Source organism: Lissotriton helveticus, chromosome 4_1 (assembly GCF_964261635.1).
Source record: "Lissotriton helveticus chromosome 4_1, aLisHel1.1, whole genome shotgun sequence".
NCBI classification, from domain to species: Eukaryota; Metazoa; Chordata; class Amphibia; order Caudata; family Salamandridae; genus Lissotriton; species Lissotriton helveticus.
The window spans coordinates 1819245253-1819269537 of NC_136063.1; the positions used below are offsets into that span (position 1 = coordinate 1819245253).

The following is a 24285-nucleotide window of genomic DNA, read 5'->3' on the forward strand; positions in this document are numbered from 1 at the left end:
CGGCATCAATGGTCACACCGAGACTCTTCACCGATTTCGCAGGAGTTGGGGAGGGCCTAGTTTGTTAGGCCAGAACTGCGGGCCCCAGTGAGAGGGGCTAGATCCGGGAAGAAGGAGCTCGGTTTTTCCCGGATTTAGTTTTAGTTGATTGCAGTTCATCCACTCCTGAATGTGTATCATGGTGGAATGAAAGTTGGCCACAGCATTTGGAGAGTGGAGTGGGAAAATGATCTGCAGATCATCAGCGTAGTTGTACACTGTAATGTCCCATTTTTGAAGTGAGTGGATCAGGGGTCGAAGATAGAGGTTAAACAGTAGGGGTGACAGGGAGGAGCCTTGAGGGACTCCACAGTTAGTGGAAGTTTAGGGAGCTGTATAAGGGCCCAAGCGGACGGCTTGCGTTCTGCCGGTCAAGAAGGATTGAGTCCATTTGAGGGCAGAATCCTGGATGCCGGCCTGCTCGACACGGTGAAGAAGGATGTTGTGATCAACCGTGTCGAACGCGGCCGACAAATCCAGGAGTACGAGGGCCTGGGGGATGCCAGTGTCAGCGTTCCTCCTAAGCGTGTCAAGGACTGCCAGGATGACGGCCTCGGTGGAATGGGCTGGCCTGAAACCGGCCTGGTTAGGTTCCAGGTGGCAGGAGGTCTCGATAAAGTTGGAGAGACACCGGGTGACATGGGCCTCCATTAGTTTAGAGAAGTATGACAGTAGAGAGATGGGGCGGTAGTTGGCGAGTTCCGCCGGGTCGGCGCCGGGTTGGTTACCTCTTATTTGCTACCTCACCACACGTCTGCTAAACCAGTTTCCTCTTTCAGCTCCTACTAGTTCACTCCTTTCTCGCTACATTTCTTTCTCTTGTTGTACCCTTTTCTACACACTTTACTTCCTCATCTTTAACTCATCCTGCAATACAACTCATCTTCCACCTCACTGCTCTGCATCTCATCGTATCTGCCACTGCATCAACCTTCTCTTTATTGTACATCTGCACTTCATCTGTTTTAACCTTTCACCCCGCTAGCTCTCTTCCTTGCATAGGTTTCTAGATCCCTAGTTCACTTCTATATCAGTCTAATTCTACCCATCTCTGCTTCTACCGCAAACTCACCTTTCTCTTCCTGGCTTGCCTCTTTAAACTTCATCCCCTGGTGTAGCCGAATGTTTTTAATCTCTTTGCATTTCCTTCTATCTCCAGCTCTCAAGCATCTCCATCTCACTCTTTAACCTTACTGGTCTTTCTACCTCTTTCCCTAGAGAGGTCTTCCTCTTTCTACCTTTATGTATCTTTCTTTCGGGTTACCAGGCCTTTCTCTCTCTACTTTATGACACTCCCTGCCTCACATATCGCTCTACCTCATCTCTAACCCTACCTTCTTTCTAGGTTTCAGGTTGATGGACACCAGGCAGGTTGGGCTTTTGGCAATGTTAGCATGCTCCTGTTTGTGAACGTGATGTTATGAGATTTTGTAGAGTGCAGCTAATAACCTGGGAGGGTATCCAGGCACTGACTAGGGGAGGTATGAGGGGGAGGAGATCATTCCTGTTTCGACTGGAAGAGACATGTCTTGAGGTTCCTACAGTAGTCCACGAGGGAGAGAGACGTTCTGAGATGTTTAGGGAGGTTTTTCCAGGTCTTGGATGTGAGGTATGAGAAGGAACATCCTTAGCTTCTGGTCTTAATCTGCCTGGTACGCAGATCTAAGGCATCTGGTGGGTTGGCAGAAGTTGAGGCAGTAGTTGAGGTAAGCTGGACTGGTATTGTGGAGAGCTTTAGAGGCTTAGGTGAGTAGCTTGAACTCACATCTTTCCTGGACTAGGAGCCAGTGGCGATTGTGGAGGATGGAGAAATGTGGTTATTTTGCACGATGTTCAGGATGTTTGGCGGCTTCGTTCTAGGTGGTTTGGATTCGGTGTAGTACATTGGCTGGGATTCAAACGTAGAGGGCATTTCCATAATTAAGTCTACTTGTGATAAGGGTGTGGGTAACTGTTCATCTGGTGTTAAATGGATTCCACTTGAAAATCTTGCATAGCATTCACAGGATGTGGAGGCATGATGAGACGACATTGATCTGTCTATACATGGAGAGGTTGGTGTCCAGGATGATCTAGAGGTTCTCAGAATGTTCTTCTGGGGTGAGTGTGTGGGGAGGGGGCGTGGGAGGGGGAGGCCAAGTTCAGAGGAACACCAAGAGGCATTCAAGGGGGAGTGGTTGTTGCCAAAGATTAGGACTTCGGTTTTGTCTGTGCTGAGCTGGAGGGTCTCACCCAGCAGCGAATTTGCTCATACAGTTGTCGAAGTTTGCTTTGGCTGTACTGTTTACGTCGGTAAGGGAGAGGTTGAGCAGAGTCATCGGTGTAGGATACTAGGCTGATGTTGTAGGATACTACGCGGATGCCGAGCCAGAGTGGGGAGAATTATGTAGACGTTGAAGACTGTTGGGCTGAGTGACGATCCTTGAGGGACTCCACAAATTAGTTTTTTGGGTTATTAGTTGTGGGGGCAGGGAGTCTAACTTGTTGAGTTCTATCCTTGAGGACATCCACTTGAGGACCGGCCCGTAGATACCCAAGTACTGAAGCTTTCTGATGAGTGACTTGTGGAAGACTGTATTGAATGCTGCAGAGGTGTTGAGGAGGATGAGTGGAACACTTTCTCCTCTGTCAAAGATGCTTCTGATATCATTGATGGCCACAATGAGGGCTGTCTATGTGCTGCAGCTGGTACAAAAGCCTGATTACAATGTCTGGGAGTTGGAGTTCTAGGAGGTCTGCAAGTCGGTTTTTGATGGCTCTCTCAATAACTTATAGACAAGAGCAAGATGAGTCTGTAGCTGCTGAGGGTGTTGGGGGTCCGCTGGTTTCTTTAAAAGGCCATTGACTTTTGCATTTTTCCAGCAAGACAGGAAGGTGGTAGTGGTTATGGAGGTGCTGATAGCGTGAGAGAGATGATAGCTCTTTCAAGGTTGTATATGAAATGGGGGCATAAGTCTGAGGGGGCTCCCGAGTGGATGACATTTATCTGGGCGGTGGTTTCTTTGTTTGAGAGGGCCATCCAGTTGCTGATCTGCCGTTTGACAATAAAAGAGGTGTCTGGCTTGTCAGGGGAGTTCTCATCAGTATCCTGTGGGTCGACACTTGGTAATCTGTTTGCAGAAGTTTGACAGGTCATTGCAGAGTGCTTAAAATGGGATGATGTTGCCAGCTGCAGGATTGGAGAACTCTTTGAAGATGGTAAATAGTTATTTTCCGTTGTTACAAAAGGCTTCGAGTTGGAGAGCTAGGGTCTTTTTCTTTGCGTCTTGTAGTAGTTAGTGGTAGAGGAAGAGGGAAGCTTTGTGGATCTTGCGGTGGTGTTTTTGTGGAGTCTCCATTTTCTCTCAAGTTCTTTGCAATGACGCTTGGTCTCCTTGAGGTTGTTCGTGTACCAACTGGGATATTTGTTGTTTTTGTAGATCTCGTGTCTGGTGGGAGCTGTGCAGTTGGCAAGTCATTTATTGAAGACCTTGGTGTAGACATTGAGGTTCCAGTGTGGTTGGAAGAGTGATCCTTTAGGGTCTTGGTCTAGTTTTCTTCAGATATTTTGCCCCAATGTCTTGATGGTGCTTTGAGTTTTTCTGGTGGGGTGGCTTGTTGGGCAAGTATCTTGAAATGTATGATTTAGTGGTCGGACCATGTGAGTGGGGTCGTCTGAGTGGTGGTGATCCTGTTGGAGGAAAAAATAGGTTGTCTGCTGTGTGGGTTGGTCCTTGGATGAGTCGCAGGTTGCTGAGGGTGTTGAAGAAGGCTGTGCAGTTGAGGTCTGTGGTGTCTTCAGGTGTAAATGAACGTCCACAGAGGACGATGTAGTTGGTTGATCTGATGGATGGGATTGATGAAGTCTGCAATGTGGTTCAGAATTCTGCTCGGGGCCCAGGAGAAGGTAGGCAAGGGTTTCCTTAAGGAGGATGTTGTAGTCAGTTTGGAATTTGTAGTGGAGGTGTTCCATGAAGTTGGTGTCCGAGACCACGGAGGTGGTGATCAATTGTGTTTTTGTAGACAATTGCAAGTCCTCCACCTGGTTTGTGGGTTCAGTCCTGGCGTATGATTTTGTAGGAAGGCGGGATGACTGGCAATGTGTCTATCCCAATTATTGATTACCATTATTTGTTATTTGGTTCTGTGAAGTCTAATTTTCCGTGTCAGAATCATGCCCACCTTGTTGCATCATCGTAGAATCATTTCAGGGAGTGGTGCGAGTGTTCAGCTACGTGTTCCTAATTGCCCTCAGTATCATTGTCTCTGAGTTTCGAGGGTGCTTGCTTATCCATAAGGTCAAGGCCTTGAATTTCAGTAGTTACTTCTGCTCTAATAGGCAGACCTGCCTTGCTCTGGCTCTTTCAATAGTGATAATGGTTCCCCTAGTTGAAGCTTTGAAATAGTCCCATAGAGTGTGTAGCGAAGTGTCAAGGAGTGCTTGAAGGGGAAGGTATTTCTTGCTTGCATCATGGATGGTGGCTCTATTTCATGAATCTCTAGAGATTTAGCAAGTTCAACTGCAATCTGCAAGGTTTCTATGATCATGGGAGTCTACACCTCCAGTGCAGTTCTATGAGGTCTGGGATAGAAGTACCGGACATTAGGCTCAATTCAAGCAATCCTAGGAGGGAATGTGTAAGAAAGATGATCAATGCGGGAGTAGGAGGCGTGGCCATGCGAGTAATATAAAGTCTTGGAGTTCTGGATGCATATAGCACCAGGCATCTACTAAGCCTAGTTTGGTAATAGTTCAAAATGTCCCAATAGTTAAAATTGCCACAACAAGAGGGAGAAGCACTCTAATAATCACGTGAGACTAAATAAAACCTTAACATGGAGTCTAATATCCCAGAAAGAGTCAAAGTACAGTTATATGGAGTTTCAGTTAGAGTCCAAACATCACGAAACATCTATTCTGAATGTTCGTTCTTTATTTCATTACATCCACTTTGAAATAAGCACAAGGACACAGCCAACATTTTGCATCCTGAAAAACTGACTTCTTCATGGAACAAAATTCAAAGGCTTATCTTCAGCCCAAAGGACATTTCTTCGTGCAGATTTCTTTCCCATTTAAATTGAGCGTGCGTTTCATCGTACGTATTTTACAGCCTGAATAATACCAGACGTAAAGCCATAAAGTTTCAGAGAGTGGGAGTACACTTCTGAATCCAGATGTGTATTTCAATTGTGAGCACTTGATTTATTTAGAGTCTACACCATGAAAAAAGACTCTGGAATGCAGGGTTTCACAGGTTTTCCCACACCCACCGCTTCCCCTATCCAAAACAAACAAAGGAAGGAAGGAAAACTGTTACCCTATTCATTGTAAGTAGGAGATACAGTTATTTATCCCACCTCGAGGAGCAACCCCCAGTTGTTAAGGATACAAAGTAAAGTTGAGGTCAGACCTAGATGTAGTGAAGTGGAGGGTTGTCCACGTTTCAATGGCACAAATTATCATAACAGTCTCAGACACTAGACCACTGACCTGGTACGTGCGATTGCAGTCCCCCACGCGCAGCTCCACCACTAAGTGCTGCCTTCTGAGCTCGGTTACAAGGTGTTCTAGGCCCTCCTCCACCCACAGGCTTCAGCCAACACCTCATCCCTGGTGAGCCAGTGAGCGAGAAATTTGCTCTTCTGCCTCCACTTTTTTCTGTGCCCTCTTTTCGCTCTGTTCTCTTCTCACTCCCCGCGTTCTCCACGCCACTGATTCCCCCGCGGCCCCTCCAGTGTGCTTCCCGCTCCCAGATGACAGCCCTCCCTGTCCCTTCCTTGATGGCAGCCGCGCCAAAGGCAAGCCCAGCTGCGTTGGTCCACGACGCAACCAGTGCCAGGGACCTTGGCCCTCCGACCTGCCTCCCCTACGAGTGCAACACCCTCCACGCTCTCAACCCCAGACGCAGCAACAACTGTCAGTTTTCGATGCCAAGCAATACCAAAGGCCTGATCGCCTGTCGACACTTTCACCCACACCAGGACCTCAGCAGAAGCCCCATGCCTACCAGACATCACCGCTCACAAAACACTCTACTGCCGCCTCCCCAATGTGGGCTCCCTACACAAGCAAGTCATAGAAATCTGGGACCTCCTCAAAACCCACGAGCCAGACATTGCCTTCCTCACAGAAACCTGGACCAACGCCAACTCCACACCCAACTTACCCACCGCCATTCCTGACTGATACATGAACCTGCAGAAAGACCACCCACCTGCCCAGTAGGAGGCATCATCATCCGCACAAGCACCCTCCGCAAAACAACCACCGGCCCGGATAACACTACGATCCTCAAGGAGCATCTCCACTTCCAGATCCAGACAAACCCTAAAACGACTCCACAGAACCCTCGTCTACTGGCCGCCCAGCCCCCACGCTCCTTTCACCAACACCATCACCAACCTCGTCTCGCCACGCACCCTCGCCTCCACAGACTACATCCCACTCTGAGACCTAAACTTCCACCTCGACAACCACGGCGACCCAAACACCACCACCCTCCTACAAAATCTCGCCACCACAGCACACCACCAACTCAACAAATCCATAAAGAAGAAATTTCGCCAAGACAGAATCCTCACCAATGCCCACAACTCCAAAGAGCTCTTCTACATCATCGAGGAAACCCAGCAGCGAAACTGACGTCCCACCCTCCCAAGACCTCTGCAACAGACTCCGCACCTTTTTTCATCTCAAGATGATCTACAACAACTTAGACAACCAAGACCTCTGCACCGCTCCAGCTCCCACCCCCAGCGATGCCACCCAACAGACCCTGCTCACTTTGACCTCACTCACAACAGAAGACACCTAAAAGGCCACGAAGAGCATTCACTCCTGAGCACCCTCAGACCCCTGCCCACCCAACATCTTCCACAGAGCCGCCATGACCATCACACCGAACTGAGCCAGACGATCAACTGCTCCCTCGAAACAGCTGCATTCCCCAATGACTGGAAATATGCTGAAGTCAACCCACTCTTGAAGAAACCCTTTGCTGACCCAATGAACCTCAGGAATGTCAGGCCCATCTCCCCGCTTCCACTCCTGCCAAGGTCATCGAAAAGGCAGTCAACCCCAGCTAGCAAACGTCATCGAAGCCAACAACGTCCTGGACATCTCCCAATCCGGATTCCGCAGCAACCACCACTCAGAGACCGCCCTACTTGCTGCTACCAACAACATCCGTTCCCTCCTCGACCAGGGCCAAACAGCAGCCCTCATCCTCCTGGACATCTCAGCGGCCTTAGACAGTCTCCCAACACACACTAGCCGCCAGACTCCACGACGCTGGTATCCACAGAAAGGTCCTTGACTGGATATGCTCATTTCTCACAGGCAGAACTCAGCGAGTTAGACTCCCGCCCTACCTCTCGGAAACAACAAAGACCAGATGTGAGACAACTTTGAGAATGAGATTGAGAGGTATAGTTTTGTCCCTGCGCCTTCTCAAGGGAGTGTGAGTGGTGAGAAGGGGCAGAGTCCCAGTTTGCTTTCTTGTGAGTTTTCCTTCGACTTACCAGAAGATATGGATTGAGAGGAAGACCGACCCCAAGGAATGGCTCCTGACACTTCTGGATCTCAAACCGGATTGAACTTTCAGCTTGGACCGATCTCGTCGAGGAGTCTTTCGGTGTTTGGCCATGTAGAGTTTTGCCTAGCGGTCTCGTGTAGCTTTCAGGTTTGTCAACGTACATTCAGTGCAGACCTTAGGTTTGTGTCTCCACAGACAAATTTGGTGAAGATCTCTAACGGACATTTGTTTGTGACAGTTCTTACTGGGCTTAAAACTGGTAGTTTGCATGGGGGCAGGATGGGGGCATGTCCCTTGCACACAGTAAAACCATGCTTTGCTCGATGTAAGGGTCTTAAAGAGACGAGGTAGCTCCGGATTCGGAGGCTTGGAAACAAACAAACAGATATCAGTGCACATAAGGGCCCCTATATGGACTCCGCACATTTACAGAAAGGAGCGGCATCAGTACAGAGCCGCAGAGCCCCACCTACTGGAACACAGAGACAGGAATGTACCTACTCCCTCTTGTACCCAGGTCAAAGAACTGGGCTCCAAGGGTCCCAAGGCTGACCTCTTGTTCAAGCCACATGGATTATAACAAGTTGCAAGAGAGGCCTTCTCCCGGAAGTACCCAGCTGCCCATAACAACTGGACCTGTACTGGATCCTGCTGTTGGCCTTTGCCTGACATCCTCGTGGTCTCTAAATGCATTCCCTGAGGTCCTGGGGCCTTAGAAGAGTTGGATTTGGACTTCGAGAACATGCTCAAAAGGTAAAATATTTGACAAGGAAGAACTTGGTTTGTGTATGACCCACACTCCATCACGGTCAGCCTCAAATTGTGCCACGGTCCCAGTCTACTGCAACCCTTTCCACTTTGTGCTTTTTGGAGCCGTATCGGAGTAAAACCTTAAACGTTCATCTCTTTGGTTGCCCTTATTTGATTTTTGTCATTTTGTTGATTAGTTTTACTCTATTTCCCTAATTCAGTTTGGAATTTTTATTGTTCTATAACATGACTATTAATTTTTGGTAGAGCATAAAAAGTTTACACATTGCTCTAAGTTCAGACTTTCTGCTCTGAGCCATAACTGCCAGGTGTGGAGCCCAGATTAATTTAGTGTTTTTTAAGGTTCACCCGGACCAGGGTTGAGAAACCCTTGAGGTGGGCAAAAGAAGATCCAATTTTTTGTGATTCCTCCCCCCTCCAAAAACAAAAAATCCTTTGCCTTCAAATGTTGGACTCATTTGAAAATGAAAAAAACATCACACACTAGTGGCTGTTTTGAAAAGCCCAAAGACAACATACTACTGGATTCAATACATCAGGGAGTGTTTTCAATACAAGGAAGTTCTTTTGAGCTTCTCTCCTAATTACTATATCAGATTTGCCTAATTTTGCATAATTCTGATCGCAGCTATATACTTAATTATTTAATTGTTTTTGAATGTTATCCGGTTTACTTCTCAATTTTAAAGATGTATCTGGTACTGTTCTTTATATGCAACATGCAATTTGTCTAGGGGAAGGCAGTCGCTTAAGGCTTAGTTTAAGGTAAACCAAAAGATCCCTCTCAGAACCTTGTTTTTTTACGCATTAGATTATTTTAGTTTGTAGGAGCTGTAGTGCAGCTCACACAAGACTGAGGCCACCCTCCTCCCTAGTTATCAATTGGGTTCAATATAGTCACTGCAAAGAGGCATGCTTGCCTTACTTCAGTAGCAGAAGATGAGGGCTTGGCCCGTTGAAATCTCTCAGCTCCATGATGCTTGGTGCGTATTCCTTAGACCTCAACAACTGGATCCAGGTAGGCAGAGAAGAAAGTGATCACTATTCCCGGTGCTACTCAGCATCTTTCCTTGGCTATGTACATAATGTATTTAAGACCTGTGGAAGTGACTTACATACTAGAGGAAGGGGTTTCAGGACAGGGTCATATCAGATTAAAAGGGGAAAAATGTCTTCTGTTAGGGACACCAGGGTCTCCGGTTAGAGACGCCTTGCACACCAGTTTGCACGGAGGTTAGCATAGGCATGAACCAGATGGGTGTTACCCTGACAGAAAACACAGGAGTAGAAGGGCCAGGTGCTGCCACTGGCACAATGCACATGGCTTAAAACTAGAATGGTTCAGAAAGAAACCTGAAGGAAGAGACCAGAGAGTGAAAACAACCAATGATTCTGGAGAAACACCCATCCAGTGCCCCATAGGGGAAGTACCAGAGCAAGAGAAAAATTGGTTTTAATCTATAAAGCTAGCTGGAGAATATAGGAATAGTGTGAGAAATCATGTGGCAGGGCAATGGGCGTCAAAGCGGGCATACAAGAACAAAATGACCAGTGATAGAAGGATTATGCTGTACTCCGGGGCTAGACCCAGGGTCTTCAAACTACGGGGTTCTGGCCAAAAGCAGCATTACGCTGATAAGTGTTTTGTTTTAAGTTGAAAAAAAAATGAGGGGCAGTAAGCCGCTCTTTAATGGGACATCACTAGCATGTTTTGTAATTTATACTCCTGCTGGGAGTGTGTGTCAAAAGGGAAGGGACTCCAAAAATTCTTCCAAACTCTCACCCCTACTTCTAATAATCACAGTGTGGATAATTGTACGCATTAGAAAGCCTGCCTGACCAGAATAGTATTTTGGTAAACATGCATTTGATTGCATCTTTAAAACAGTGACAGAACTTAACTGCAACATTTAAATAAGTCTAGACATATTTAAACAATTGAATATAATAATGGTGAAGAATTCTGAAGGGGCCAGATTTATTTTCCACTGGGGTATAGGGCATTAACAAATGTGAAGACCACAGGGCTAGACTAACACTTTAATACCCAATAAAATAAATAGAAAAGGGCGAGTTAGGACATAAAAGTGCATAAAAATCTGAAACTAGTGATCAAAATATCTGTCATTTGTGCGAAAAGGGAGGGGGAGCGTTCATAAACAAAATGAGCAATCTCTGCGTAGAACTGCTTGTTCAACATTCCACACCATGAGCAGATGAGCAAACAGCACTTGAAGTTTCCACCATTCTTACTGTTGTGCACTAACACAACTAAACACTGAATGTGGAAACGTCTGAGTAATGGGACAGCTCCAAATCACGGCACCACCCAAATATTTTGCAAACAAAGCCATTTCTAGGGCTTCAGACTTAGAGGTATATGCGGTCTGTAGAACAAGTCAAATGCAATGGAAAAAAGTACAAGACACCACATTTCTTATACAGATCGACTGCTTCATTATGAAACTAAAAATACCAGTTAAAGATCCAAAATAATATAATAAAAATATTAGTCATTGGTGTGTTTTCACCTAAAAAGTGCAGATTTATACACAGGTTTAAAATAAATAATACATGTGTTTGAAAGTTACAGAGATTTGGTCAATAGCAGGTTGAATGACTAGACACAGGGTAGAAGCTATGATTCAGAAATAACATGCCACAAAGTAGGATCGCAGACTTCTGGTGCACAAGTTCTGTAAGGAAAGGCTTCAAGTAATATTATGGCAATAAGTGATTGGCATACATAAAAAAAAATCTCCAAGGAAAAGCTCTGACACTTGAAAGGTTTGAATACTTCAGGCAGAGAGAAATAAACTAGGAAAATGTACACTCCTTTTCCATTTAAATAAACATTGAATTTGACTCTGCATAAAGACCACAAAGCAAATGCAGCTTCCACATGCCTTATTTTATATAACAGACACTGCTTAATACACTTTGACCTTAGACATTGTACCAAAGTGTATATAGACTTTACGGACCTCTGACATCTTGCAGACTGATTTTTTCCCACTCTAGCCACAAGGGATGAGGAAGTCCCAAACTATCAATAGCGGGGTGCATACTTCGATTACACTTTCCGATCAAGATATCCTTTAATTAAAACCCGCTTCAATCAATCTAGGGAACACTGTGAATATGCTGCTAATGAGAAACTGTTTGACATAACCCAAGAAGATGACTTTTATAGGTAATATTGTAGAAAACATTTTTTCCAGAGGCTCACTGGCGCAAAAATCTTTTTTTGGGCGGTGTAGACCTTTTGCTAAAGTGATCTTTCACTGCTGCTTTGGGTACATAAATATATCAAAAGTCTTTCTGCAAGGATGCGAGTTCTTCCCTTTACACAGTAAGCACGCCTTTGTTTGTGTCATGATCCTACTCAGAGGAGTGTTCTGTGTCACGCCATGATTCAAACTAAGTATCTTGGAAATCATTCTTTACAACACAGAAAACAGAGCTGCTTTGCACTTCAGTTAAACCAATATCATCCAATTACAAATTTGTCTGATCTGTACTAAACATAACACGAATAGGGGTATAGTTTCAAAGGAGTAAAAGCTACAAACAGTGATACAGTCATCCAGCATTCAACAGTGTAGCTGTTTCACCAGAAGTAGCCATGGCTCACTCGACCACAGCTTTCAGGTTTCAATGATACCTACTGGGGCTGGAGAAGGCAGGGGTTGGGGGTGTATTGTCCTAGATGATATGGATGAAAGGATGTTACAAATTAATACAATTACACAAAGTATCATGGCAAACGGCATTCGATTCACTCAACACGGATCTCACTAGTCTTTTAAAAGCTACGATATGACTGAAAAATAAGGGTATGTGGTATTTTCATGGTACTGAGATGAGTCAAATTAAATTATATGCAAAAAGGTTTTGCAGTAGACCCATTTTCATTGTTTATTGGCTTTTCCTGCACAGCACAGAGCAAGACAGTATGTGCCCTTTGCCATTCCCAAGGGAACCTGCATCTCACTCCGTCATATTCCTTGATATAGAGCTCTACTTATTGTTATAGGTGCTAGGAAAGCGATTGCAGGCAATTTTACTATGCTGTTCAAATTCTTAGATCACCTGCACCACAGGGGATGGTCGGCATGAAGATAAAACCAATATCTATGCAGTGTTCCATTGCAGTCTTCATACCACAACGCAAGTCTTGTTGGAGGCAAAGGCATTGTTCCATAAGAGTTGCCCATTTCCAGCAGTGAGTGTCCCAGTCTAGTCTTGAGCCAGAAAAGCAGAGCTATGTCCATACCAATGCAAAGCTGCGCTCTTCTTCATTTCGCAGTGGCACACCCGAGAGAGGAATGTACTGAAGACTGGGCAATTCCCCACCTTCTAAATGCATGGAAATTTACTTTTGATCAGGCCAGCAATCGGGATAAGAAATAGATCATTCTTGGATTTATTGTTTCTTACGTATATGACTGGCACATTCCACTAGAGCAACTGGTCTGCCTTGATGCAACTATAGGCATCCTGCATCCAAGTGGATCATCAAAGTTCATAAGCAATACAAGTAAATACTGAAGTAAGAGGACAATCGCCAATTCTTCATCTTCCTGCTCTTTGTCCACTTTCTTTTAAATGATTTTCGTTTTCAATTTAAAACAAAAGAAAATGTCCGTTTTAAATACATGCTATTTTTTTTCCTGCTCTTCAGCCCTTCCAGGGTTGGCTGGTGGTTGCAATGGTGTCTCTAGAGGATCATGCGTTTCCTCGGGTGTGGCAAGTTTCACAGGAGACTCGCCAGAGATCAGTGGTGCTGTAGCAACCTAGGAAAACAAAGGAAAACCATAAATTGGATAATTTATCATTACAATATGGTAAGCCTTGTTATTAGAAAAACCGCAATGAACGATTTCTCCTCTAAGCTGCACAAAAAGAAATCCATTAAATTGTAGCATCCGGGCACTGAATGGTAACATCCAAGGCCCTAGCCACTACACAAACCAACAGATTAATCTTAGTTACATTTAAGGACAAGGACAAGTTTTACATTAAAAAAAACAGTTGTAGAGGCTTATGCAAGAAAAGAAGCACTGAATCGGGGGCACTAAAACCTTAGGGACTACCAAGACACCCTTTTGAAATGGAGTCCAGGGAGGGGAGGTGCAAAACGTTTACTGTTGGCAATGCACCGTTAAGGGAAATTGCTTGGGTACAAGGGCCAAAGAAGAGAATGCGACTTTACTCGCAAGCAGTTAAAATGACCAGCAGGAGAAAAAGGTGCAATGAGAGCTCTCTGACCAGAAACAAAGAATGACCACCAAAACAGAGACCCCAAAGTTCAGAAATAAACTATGATGAAGCCCAACATTTGATAATTCAAGGGTTAAAGTAAAACCATAACACACCACAAGAATAGCTTTTGATTATGTGTACCCAGAAGAACAATCAATATGAAGTGACGAGCACGAAATTCTGGAATACAACTCAGTCTTATGAAGGATAAAAGATGTTTGAAAATGGACCGGAGGAGTGAAGGAAATGTCTAGGGCTACTTGTAAATCAAGAATGTGCCTGAAGTCATAGAAAACCAGCTGAGCACCATCCCAAGCTCGTGTCACTTCATGAAACCTTTTCTTCACCCCATTGAGGGATGCAGAGAGAAATCCAGACTAGGCACCTTCGTCTGTATTGTTTTAGAGTGTACTTATTTAATCTATCCCAGTTTTCTGCTATGCGCCTACGCACTGCTCGCTCCTCCATGTGTACTATGGGATGGGATGGGTCTGGTCGGGCCCCCGCGTGCACAGTAGCCAATACAGCCTCCTCCCTGCTCAATTCCACCTGCAGCTGTTGACACACCCGATGAGGCATAATGGCTAGAACGGTGGACCTCGAAGCTGGGGAGCAGGGTTAGAGTCTCGGCAGGGACACTCAACATCCTGCGATTTTGGGCAAATCACTTAATTTCCCTTTGCGTAACAATAATTAATGTGTCCGTCTGTAACGCAACTGGTGCTCATATAAAGCGCTCTGATACCTTCAGGTTGAGTCTTACTATATAAAACTCCCACAAAAAAAACAAGCATTTCCAATGCAACGGTCTCGGCATTGCAAAAGTTAGAGCTATTAGCATTGTAAATGAACGCAAGTTTAAGGTCTTGACATTGTAAATGACAAGGTCTTTTATTTATGTTTTAAAAACCAAAACATAAATAAAAGTCATTGTCATTTACAATGCCAATAGCTCAAAGTCGCGTAATGTGTATGCCAAACTACAGTAGCCTCCTGACGAGTGCCCTTTCACCTAATTTTTTACAAATGAAAGCCCTGGCATTTTTTTTTTTTACAAATATGGGAGTGGTGGTGTCCGTGTGTGCACGGCAGTGGTGGTGTCCGTGTGTGCACGGCAGTGGTGGTGTCCGTGTGTGCACGGCAGTGGTGGTGTCCGTGTGTGCACGGCAGTGGTGGTGTCCGTGTGTGCACGGCAGTGGTGGTGTCCGTGTGTGCACGGCAGTGGTGGTGTCCGTGTGTGCACGGCAGTGGTGGTGTCCGTGTGTGCACGGCAGTGGTGGCGTGCGTGTGTGCACGGCAGTGGTGGCGTGCGTGTGTGCACGGCAGTGGTGGCGTGCGTGTGTGCACGGCAGTGGTGGCGTGCGTGTGTGCACGGCAGTGGTGGCGTCCGTGTGTGCACGGCAGTGGTGGCGTCCGTGTGTGCACGGCAGTGGTGGCGTCTGTGTGTGCACGGCAGTGGTGGTGTCCGTGTGTGCATGGCAGTGGTGGTGTCCGTGTGTGCATGGCAGTGGTGGTGTCCGTGTCCGTCTCCATTGTACGGTGCCAAACCCACGAATGAACATTTTAATTCACCACTCCTAAAAGTTAAACTCCTGCGCCACTTTGCTTGAGCCCAAACAAGGATCTGTGTAAATGTTACTTCTGCGCGAGAATATTTGCCTTCCTTCCTTTTATGGACGCCTTAGCTGGCTCTGAAAATTGCCGGCATCTGGCTTGCAAATGGCGCCCCTGCCCAAACGCGCTCGTGTGGAGCATTTCATGGGCGGGCTGCTCGTGGCTGGGGCGCGCGCGCACGACCAAATCCACATCACTGACGCGCACTCACCATCTGTTTTCCCCGCAGCTGGGCCTTGAATAATTGTCCAGGAGATGATGGACTGAGGGGGGCACACCATCTCCGAGGGCTTTCTGATTCATTTAACCAGCCTGGCTGCCCCCCAGAGGAACCGCAGCACTGGTTTATTGATGATGGCTTTAGAAAAAACACTGTACATTTTTGTCAGACAAATGGTATCATTGTATAGAAAGAAAAGCTCTCAATGCTGTATTGCTGGGTTTGGCAGGCGGTGGACGCATTCACCTCTAGGGGGCAGTGTTGTGCTCAGAGGAACGGGGGCTGAGCGAATGAGAGAGGTGGAAAAGCACGTGCTGGTTGTATTATGGCATTTACACATAATTTAGAGTGACATACAGACCTTTGTGAACAGGGGATTCAGGCCAAATGGGCATCAGTGCCAATAGTGCCGGTTTATATATTAAAATTGTGCATTAGTCAATTGCCATTGGTGAAACTTGGTGAATTTGCAATGTTACACAAATGTGTACAGCTCGTGAAGTAGCAAACCCTAATTTTTCTGCCGAAAAGTAAGATGGTATACAAATAAAAAATAAAAGATAAAAAACCCGGTAGAAGGACACGCTACACTTTTGAGCAATCTCAAAAATAAACAAATGTGATCACATGGGAAACGTGCCACTCGGCAGATCAAAGTAAAACAGCTGCCACCTGAGGGGCGTGGCTAGCAGCCGGTGATGGCGGCAGCAACTTAGAGAGGCTCCCACAGTAAGGCGGCATCCCGCATAAATCCGGAGATAATATCCGACACATTAATCATCCAGACGGGTCGGACTGGGTCTGGTGACCGTGCGGCGACCTGAGGCGAACTTTCGAGGCAGCGGAGGCCCGGCATTCGACGGAACGGCAAAGTGAGGCGAGGGGCCTACTATCCGTCTTGAGGCGGCGGTGTGGACTGCTGACAGCACCCGGGCCGGAAGTGAACCTTCGGCGGGTGTCTACCGCCGGAAGTGACGGACCATCGACGACAACTTTGGCGAAGCCCGGGAGACCTCCGGAACCATCAGAGGGGCCTGCGGTGAGTCTGGCGGTCGGGCGCTGCCTCGGGGGACAGCGGCAGGCATCGGCAACGCAGGTACGGGCCCGCCATTTTGGGAGGGCAGCGCTACCCCAGCCATGACCGCCCAGACGAACCTGCACTAGACTCTGGAGCCTGAAACCTTGAGAAGCCGCAGCAAGGAGGACAGCGCCGGGGGGCAGGAAGAGCCGTCCGCACCCCCGCGTTAACACCAGCGGGAAGCGGTGAGCTCCGTGCTGCCCACACACAGGCGCTCCCCCCCCTCTCCCACTACTGGCACTGAGGCGGCGCCTGGCCGCAGGACAGTTGACACAGCAAAACCGGCAGGCACGCTCCGGGCGTGCAAATCACCGACCCACTGAGCGGCCGGCTGGTACCGGTGCCGGGTGCACGCATCGGCGCATAGCTATAACGGCGGGGTCACACAGGCTATGCCTTCGCTTCTGTCCTACAGGCCTACTACCCCAGAACAATACTGAACAGCAACGGAAGGGACACGAAGAACAAGTTACTTACCTTCGGTAACGATATATCTGTAAGAAACAGTAGTTAGTATTAGATTCCTTACCTTAGAATATCCCCAGGCGTCAGTCTGGATCCGGAAACTTTTGCGTAGCAGTACCCCTGCGCGTCGGTAGGCGTCGTCTGCAGGCGTCCCCTGCGGCTCCGCGTCGTCGGGCGCCGTGATGACGTCGCTGGAGTATATAGACGCCGCCTCCGCGCGCTGACGTCAGTTCTTTGCACACAGCTTTTCCGCGCCAGAACACGCAGAGCCATGTGAGAACTAACACTGGTGCCATTTGAAACTAGGGCCCTGAAAGGGATGTCCTTAACCCTAGGTATCAGTTCGCAGAACGGGGAGGACGGGTGGGGCGGTAAGGAATCTAATACTAACTACTGTTTCTTACAGATATATCGTTACCGAAGGTAAGTAACTTGTTCATCTGAAAGAAACAGGTTAGTATTAGATTCCTTACCTTAGAATAGATACCCCAGCAATACCAACCCCGGTGGTGGGTCTGCGAACCAATACAAACCTACACCAGAAAGTCCTGGAGGACCGAACGGCCAAAGAAGCCATCCCTCCGGACTTGACTGTCCAGGCAGTAGTGCCTCGCAAAGGAGTGCAGCGAGGCCCACGTAGCCGCCTGGCAAATGTCCTGCAAAGGGACTCCCCGGCCCAGGGCAGTAGTAGCCGCCGTGGCCCGAGTGGAATGGGCCCTCAGCCCAACAGGAGGCTCCTTCCGAGCCAAAGAATAGCATGCTTTGATGCACAGGACGACCCACCGAGAGATGGTTCGTTTCTGTACCGCCCTTCCCTTCTCACCCACGTAGCCAACAAACAGTTGGTCATCCACCCGGAACTGGCGTGTGCGATCCATATAAAATGAAAGCGCACGTTTTGGGTCCAGACGATGGAGCCGCTCTTCATCCTTTGAAGGATGCGGAGGCGGGAAGAAGGAGGGTAAGGTGATGGACTGCCCGATGTGAAAAGCAGAAACTACTTTGGGCAGGAAAGAAGGCCTAGTCCTAAGAACCACCTTGTCAGGATGGACGGACAAGAAAGGAGGTTTAACAGAAAGAGCCTGGAGCTCACTCACTCTCCTGGCAGAGGTGATGGCAACCAGGAAGGCCGTCTTTAAAGTGAGAAGACGGAGAGGACAGGAATGAAGCGGCTCAAAGGGAGCGCACATCAAGAATGTCAGAACCAGGTTCAAGTCCCACTGAGGCATCACGAACGGAACAGGAGGATACATGTGCGTGATGCCTTTCAAGAATCTCAGTACAATAGAGGACTTGAATAAGGATGGCTGATCAGGTAGCCTTAAGAAGGCGGAAAGGGCAGAAAGGTAGCCCTTGATAGTGCCCAGAGCAGAGCCCTGCTGGGCAAGAGAAAGAAGGAAGAGGAGAACCTCGGAAAGAGGGGCAGAAAGGGGATCCACAGCCTTTGCTGTGCACCATGCCACAAATCTGTTCCACCGGCAGGCGTATACCGACTTTGTGGAGGGACGCCTGGCTGCCAGAATCACATCACAGACTTCAGGAGGCAAGTCGAATGGCCTCAACTGTCGCCGCTCAATCTCCACGCATGGAGGTGGAGGCTGGACAGGTTCGGGTGGAGGACCGTCCCCTGCTGCTGCGACAGAAGGTCCTCCTGAAGGGGCAGGCGGATCGAGGGACCGACTGACATGCTGAGTAGCTCGGGATACCAGTATCTTCGAGCCCAGTCCGGAGCCACAAGGATAACTTGGGCCCGGTCGCGCCTGATCTTCTTCAGCACTCTGGGCAGAAGTGGTATAGGCGGAAAGGCGTACAACAGACCGCAGCTCCACTCGCCCCGAAAGGCGTCGCCGAGCGAGTGCCGTCTTGGAAACTCCAATGCGCAGAACTGATGACATTGCGCGTTCTCTTCTGTGGCGAATAGATCTAACCAAGGCTCTCCCCATTGCTGAAAGAGGCCGTTCGCCACGTCCGAGTTCAGACGCCATTCGTGATCCACCGAGCACCGACGGCTGAGTTCGTCCGCCCTGGCGTTCAGAGAACCTGCCAGGTGTTGAACCGTCAGAGTCACGCCCTGACGTTCCAGCCATTGCCAGAGGCGCAGAGCCTCCTGGCAAAGGGTCCACGACCCCACACCGCCCTGTTTGTTGCAGTACCACATGGCGGTGGTGTTGTCCGTGAACACCTGCACTACACTCCCGTTGACAAAGGGGAGGAATGCCTTCAGTGCTAGGCGAATCGCCCGCAGCTCCAACATGTTGATATGGAGCCGGGACTCCGCCGGAGACCAGATGCCTCTGATCTCCGCCTCTCCCAAGTGGCCTCCCCAGCCCTGGAGGGACGCGTCCGCCACAACTACGTGCTCCGGTTGGGGAAGGGAGAGGGATCTGCCTCTGACCCAATCGCTGTCCGTAAGCCACCACTGCAACTGTCTCGCAGTGCCCTCCGAGATCAGGACATGGTCGGATAGGTTGCCCTGATGCTGGGCCCACTGAAACTTCAGGTCCCACTGCAGAGTCCGCATCCGCCACCTGGCGTGATGCACCAGTAGGATGCAGGAGGCCATCAGCCCCAGAAGCCGCAGCGTCAACCTGACCGAAACCCGGGATAACGGCTGAAAGATGGGAATCAGGGCCTGAATATCCCGGACCCGCCGTTCCGGAGGATAAACCCGAAACTGCGCCGAGTCGAGAACCGCTCCGATGAAAAGGAGCTTTTGAGAGGGACACAGGTGTGATTTCGGCACATTGATGGAAAACCCCAGCTCGTGCAGGAGGTCTGCCATCATCTGAAGGTGGTGGACGACTGTTTGGGGCGAGCCCGCCTTCAACAACCAGTCGTCGAGGTAGGGGAAGACTGAAACCCCTAACCGGCGCAGATGAGCTGCGACCACCACCATCACTTTCGTGAACACCCGTGGGGCGCTGGTAAGGCCGAACGGGAGCACGATAAACTGAAAGTGCTCCTGGCCTACCGTGAACCGCAGGTAACGCCGGTGGGCCGGCAGGACGGGGATGTGAAAATACGCATCCTGCAAGTCCAACGCTACCATCCAGTCTTGTGGGTCTAGAGCAGCCAAGCCCTGAGCCAAAGTCAACATCTTGAACTTCTCCTTCCGGAGGAAGCCGTTGACGTTCCGTAGGTCCAAGATAGGACGGAGGCCTCCTTTGTCCTTCTTGGGCACCAGAAAGTAGTGGAAGTAGCAACCACACCCTACTTCTGGCCCAGGAACGCGCTCGATGGCCCCCTTGGCCAAGAGGGCCGTAACTTCCTCCCGCAGAAGTGTCAAGTGGTCCCCCGACACACGGTGGTTCTGCGGTGGCATGGCTGGAGGAGTGGACTCGAAGGGGAGGGAGTAGCCCCTTCGGACGAGCTGCAGCACCCACCTGTCCGATGTAATCGCGCGCCAGCGGGAGTGGTGATGGCGAACCCTGCCACCCACTGGCGTCACGTGAGCCCGAAAGCTCGGACTAGGAAGATTTGGAGGCTGCTGCGGGGGGAGGTGTGGACTGACCTCGCCGCTGCCCCCTACCGCCACCACGGCGGAAACCACGGCCACCACCGCGCTGGGGAGCGCTCTGCGGCGCGTGGCTGGCAGCACGTGTGGGACCGCCCCTTCCTTGGCCACGAAAGGGGTGAAACGAACCAGTTTGCTGGCGCTGGGTCGAAAGACCCAAGGACTTGGCCGTGACCCTGGAGTCCTTGAAGCGCTCAAGCGCGTTGTCCGCCTTGTCGCCGAACAGGCGAGTGCCATCAAATGGCATGTCCATGAGGGCATTCTGGACATCCGGCGAGAAGTTGGCGGATCGCAGCCAAGCATGGCGACGAATCGCCACCGTCGTGGACATAGCCCGTCCCAGCGAGTCGGTCGTGTCAAGACCACACCTGATCGAATACCTCGCCGCGTCCCGGCCTTCAACCAAGGCCTGGTTGAGCTTGTCCCGCACCTCCTGCGGGCATTGCGGCAGACACTCCGCGACCGTATCCCACAGAGAGTGGGTGTAGCGGCCCAAGAGGCACGCGGTATTGCAAGACCGCAGTCCAGCGCTCAAAGACGAAAAGACCTTCTTGCCAAATTGGTCATATCGCTTCGATTCCCGATCGGGCGGGGCCGACGGGAATGCAGACTGGGAAGTGGAGGCCTGGATCACCAGACTCTCCGGGGAGGGATGGGTGGAGAGGAAGGCAGGGTCGTCCGAACACGGACGGTGACGCCTGGCAATGTTCCGGTCAACCGGTGCACCGGAAGAGGGCCTGGACCAGGTGCCCAAAAGGACATCCGTCAGGGCCTCATTAAACGGCAGCAGAGGCTCCTGAGGGCATGACTGCGGTTTAAACACTTCGGTGAGAATGTTAGGTTTCACCTTAGCGACGGGGAGCTCAAGGCGCAAGGCCTTGGCAGCCCTCATCAGGACCACCGAATAGGCAGCCCCCGCCTCCGACGCCACAGGGGAAGGCGAGACAAACCCAGGGTTGGGCGACTCGTCCAGACCACTGGCATCACCTAAGTCACCTACCCAGTCCACGTCATACTGGCAGGCCCGTGACAAAGGGTCCTCAGACCCCCTCCCAACCCTCACCATACTCGTCCTCATCGCCGTAGTCCGGGTCGACGATATAGACCGGCTCCTCGGAGCCAATGGGCCCCAACGGCGCCGGACTCGGCGTCGGACGATGCCGGTCCGACTCCACGTCAGGAGTCAGAGAGGGAATGGGGGTGGCGCCGCGCGGCGCCGGGGACCCTACGCCGGCCGGAACCGACGGCGGAGTCACGGCGCCGCGCGGAGGCGGCACCACGGGTTGGCCCAATGGAATCGGCGCCGGAGAGGCCGGTGGACCAGCCGGCGACGACCCTGAAGGGCCCAGCGGCGCCGGAGCCGCCGGCGGCGTCGGGTCAGGAGCACCCGAACCGCTCGGGCCCCCAGACGGAGTCGACGGGCCCGCAGGCGCCGTAGGCCCCGCCGGAGGAGACACAGCCATGAGGAACTCCTCAATCTCCTCGCGCGACGCGCCTTCCCCAGGGACCGACGGGTATGGGGCAGACGGTGTCCGCGGGGGTGGGGCCACCCGAACCCCCGGCCGCATCACGCGGGCGTCGGGGGGAGTCGGGGGTACGATGACGACGCCCCGACTTCTTGTGTCGCTTACCTGATGAACCGGAGGAATGGTGGCGACTCCCGGAGCGCTCATGGCGGCTCCGCGATCGTTCCCTCGACCGCTCCCTCGACCTCCGACCGGACCGGGACCGCTCTCGACGCGGGGCCGACACTCGGAGCTCGAGCAGCTTGCGGGACCGCTCCCGCCTAGCTTTACTAGTCAAGGCCCGGCAGTCGACGCAGGACTCCACGTCGTGGTCCGCGCCCAGACACCGGAGGCAGAGTCGATGGTGGTCGGTGACCGACATCATGCGGTCGCACCCGTCGCAACTCTTGAAACCGGGCATCCTACCGGCACCACAAGAAAGATTAGAGTTAACAAAAAACTTGGTCAAAAGACCGGAGTACTGCTCTTCGGATCTGCGCTAACTGGCGCGGAAAAAAGAAGAAGAACTGACGTCAGCGCGCGGAGGCGGCTATATACTCCAGCGACGTCATCACGGCGCACGACGCCGACGACGCGGAGCCGCAGGGGACGCCTGCAGACGACGCCTACCGACGCGCAGGGGTACTGCTACGCAAAAGTTTCCGGATCCAGACTGACGCCTGGGGATATTCTAAGGTAAGGAATCTAATACTAACCTGTTTCTTTCAGATAGGGGGGTTTAAGGGCCACCCCAGCGGCGAACACCTTGTGAGAAGTCCTGCTCGAGCCCGCACTGCAGGCGGGGACGTAGCCGGCGGACACGTCCGAACGAAGGAAGGCATATATCACTACATAGGGAGAGCTGGACCCGATTACCACGCAGATACCGCCTAGAAGACGCGACCAAAGTCCCGTCCCGGGGCGAGCTGCGCGGCCCTTTTGGGTAACAGGACCAGTCACAGGTAGTTCAACATGGCGAACAGAGGCCCCAGGCACAACTCCACACAGGCCAAACTCGATAAATTTGCCTATGATAAGCAGACCCCCCCCCTGGAGCAACGCAAATCCGTGGGGAAACAGACAGAAGGTGACGAGATAAAGAAAGCCACTCTAGAGGATGTCCTGTCGGCCTTGGCTCAGGTACAAGAAACGGTGGGGACAACGGCGACGGAAGTGACCCTAATACGCGCAGACCTTCAGAAGATGAATGAGAGGGTGAAACAAGTTGAAGTCGTGACCAAATCCCTAGTCGAGGATGTGTCTGAGCTGCAAATAGAAATGGGAAAATTGCAAGCGGACAACAAAACGCTCAGAGAAAAGCTGGATGATCAGGAAGGACGCTCGAGGAGGAACAAGGTCAGAATTTTGGGTGTGCCGGAATCCGAAGTCACAGGAGCTATGGAGATCTACGTGGAAGATATGATCAAGAATCAGCTCCAGCCCAAGGGTCTTTCGCATTTCTTCTCTGTAGAAAGGGTCCACAGAGTGCCAGGGGGGAAACCAAAGACAGGAGGTCCACCACGGCCGATACTGGCAAGACTCTTTAATTTCAGGGACCGGGACGCTATTCTACAAGCGGCCAGAGTGGCGCCGGCCATTCAAATTCAGAACTCCAAGGTATCCTTTTTCCCAGACTACACAGCGGAAGTTTCACGGAGGAGGACCTTCCTTGAGGTGAAAAAGACGTTAAGAGAAAAGGAACTGCCCTACTCGATGCTCTTTCCAGCCAGACTTCGGGTGGTGGCTGATAAAAAGGTCTGGTTCTTCGATTCCCCCGATGCGGCCAGAGATTGGCTTGAAGGATGGCGCACGGCGGGTCAGCCACGAAGAACTCGTAGAACGATCCACGGACACCGAGATGAAAGCCGGACAGGGTCACAGGCGTCAGGCAGAGGGGGATCGGGAAGATCCCCGACACATGACCTCACGGAAGTTGATGGAGAAGAATAACCCAGATTGAATGGGACGATTTTGACCGCTGTCTCATGCTGATGGAATTTGTATTTCGCAGTCGCGGCTGGGCGCGGGCCTGGTTAGCCCCGAATGAGAGCAGGGGTGCCGCCTGCTCGGGGAAACGCTCTCCCCCGACACACAAGTACTCTGGTTTGGGGATGGGTTAAGCACTCTGCTCAGTTGGGGAGGCGGGCAGTTGGAAGTCCGTTAAGCAGGGGGCGGGGAGGAGGTTTGTTCTGGAAATGTTCGGAATACACACGTATGGTCGAGGTATAATGTTCCACATTCGGGATGTTTAGCAACAGCTTGGTATGTACAAACAAGGTCTAACTGTCATGTCCCTA

At 50.4% G+C, this 24285-nt stretch overlaps 1 protein-coding gene across 1 annotated transcript in view; it reads right to left on the reverse strand.

Moving 5' to 3' along the window:
* Positions 1-10760: 10760 nt before the first annotated feature.
* The window catches only part of ZDHHC9 (zDHHC palmitoyltransferase 9), a 301663-nt gene continuing 288138 nt past the window's right edge, over positions 10761-24285 (reverse strand). The window contains exon 10 of the mRNA XM_078688445.1: positions 10761-13123. Coding sequence (XP_078544571.1) covers positions 12989-13123 — 135 coding nt within the window. The 3' untranslated portion in view covers positions 10761-12988. The remainder of the gene's footprint in view (positions 13124-24285) is intronic.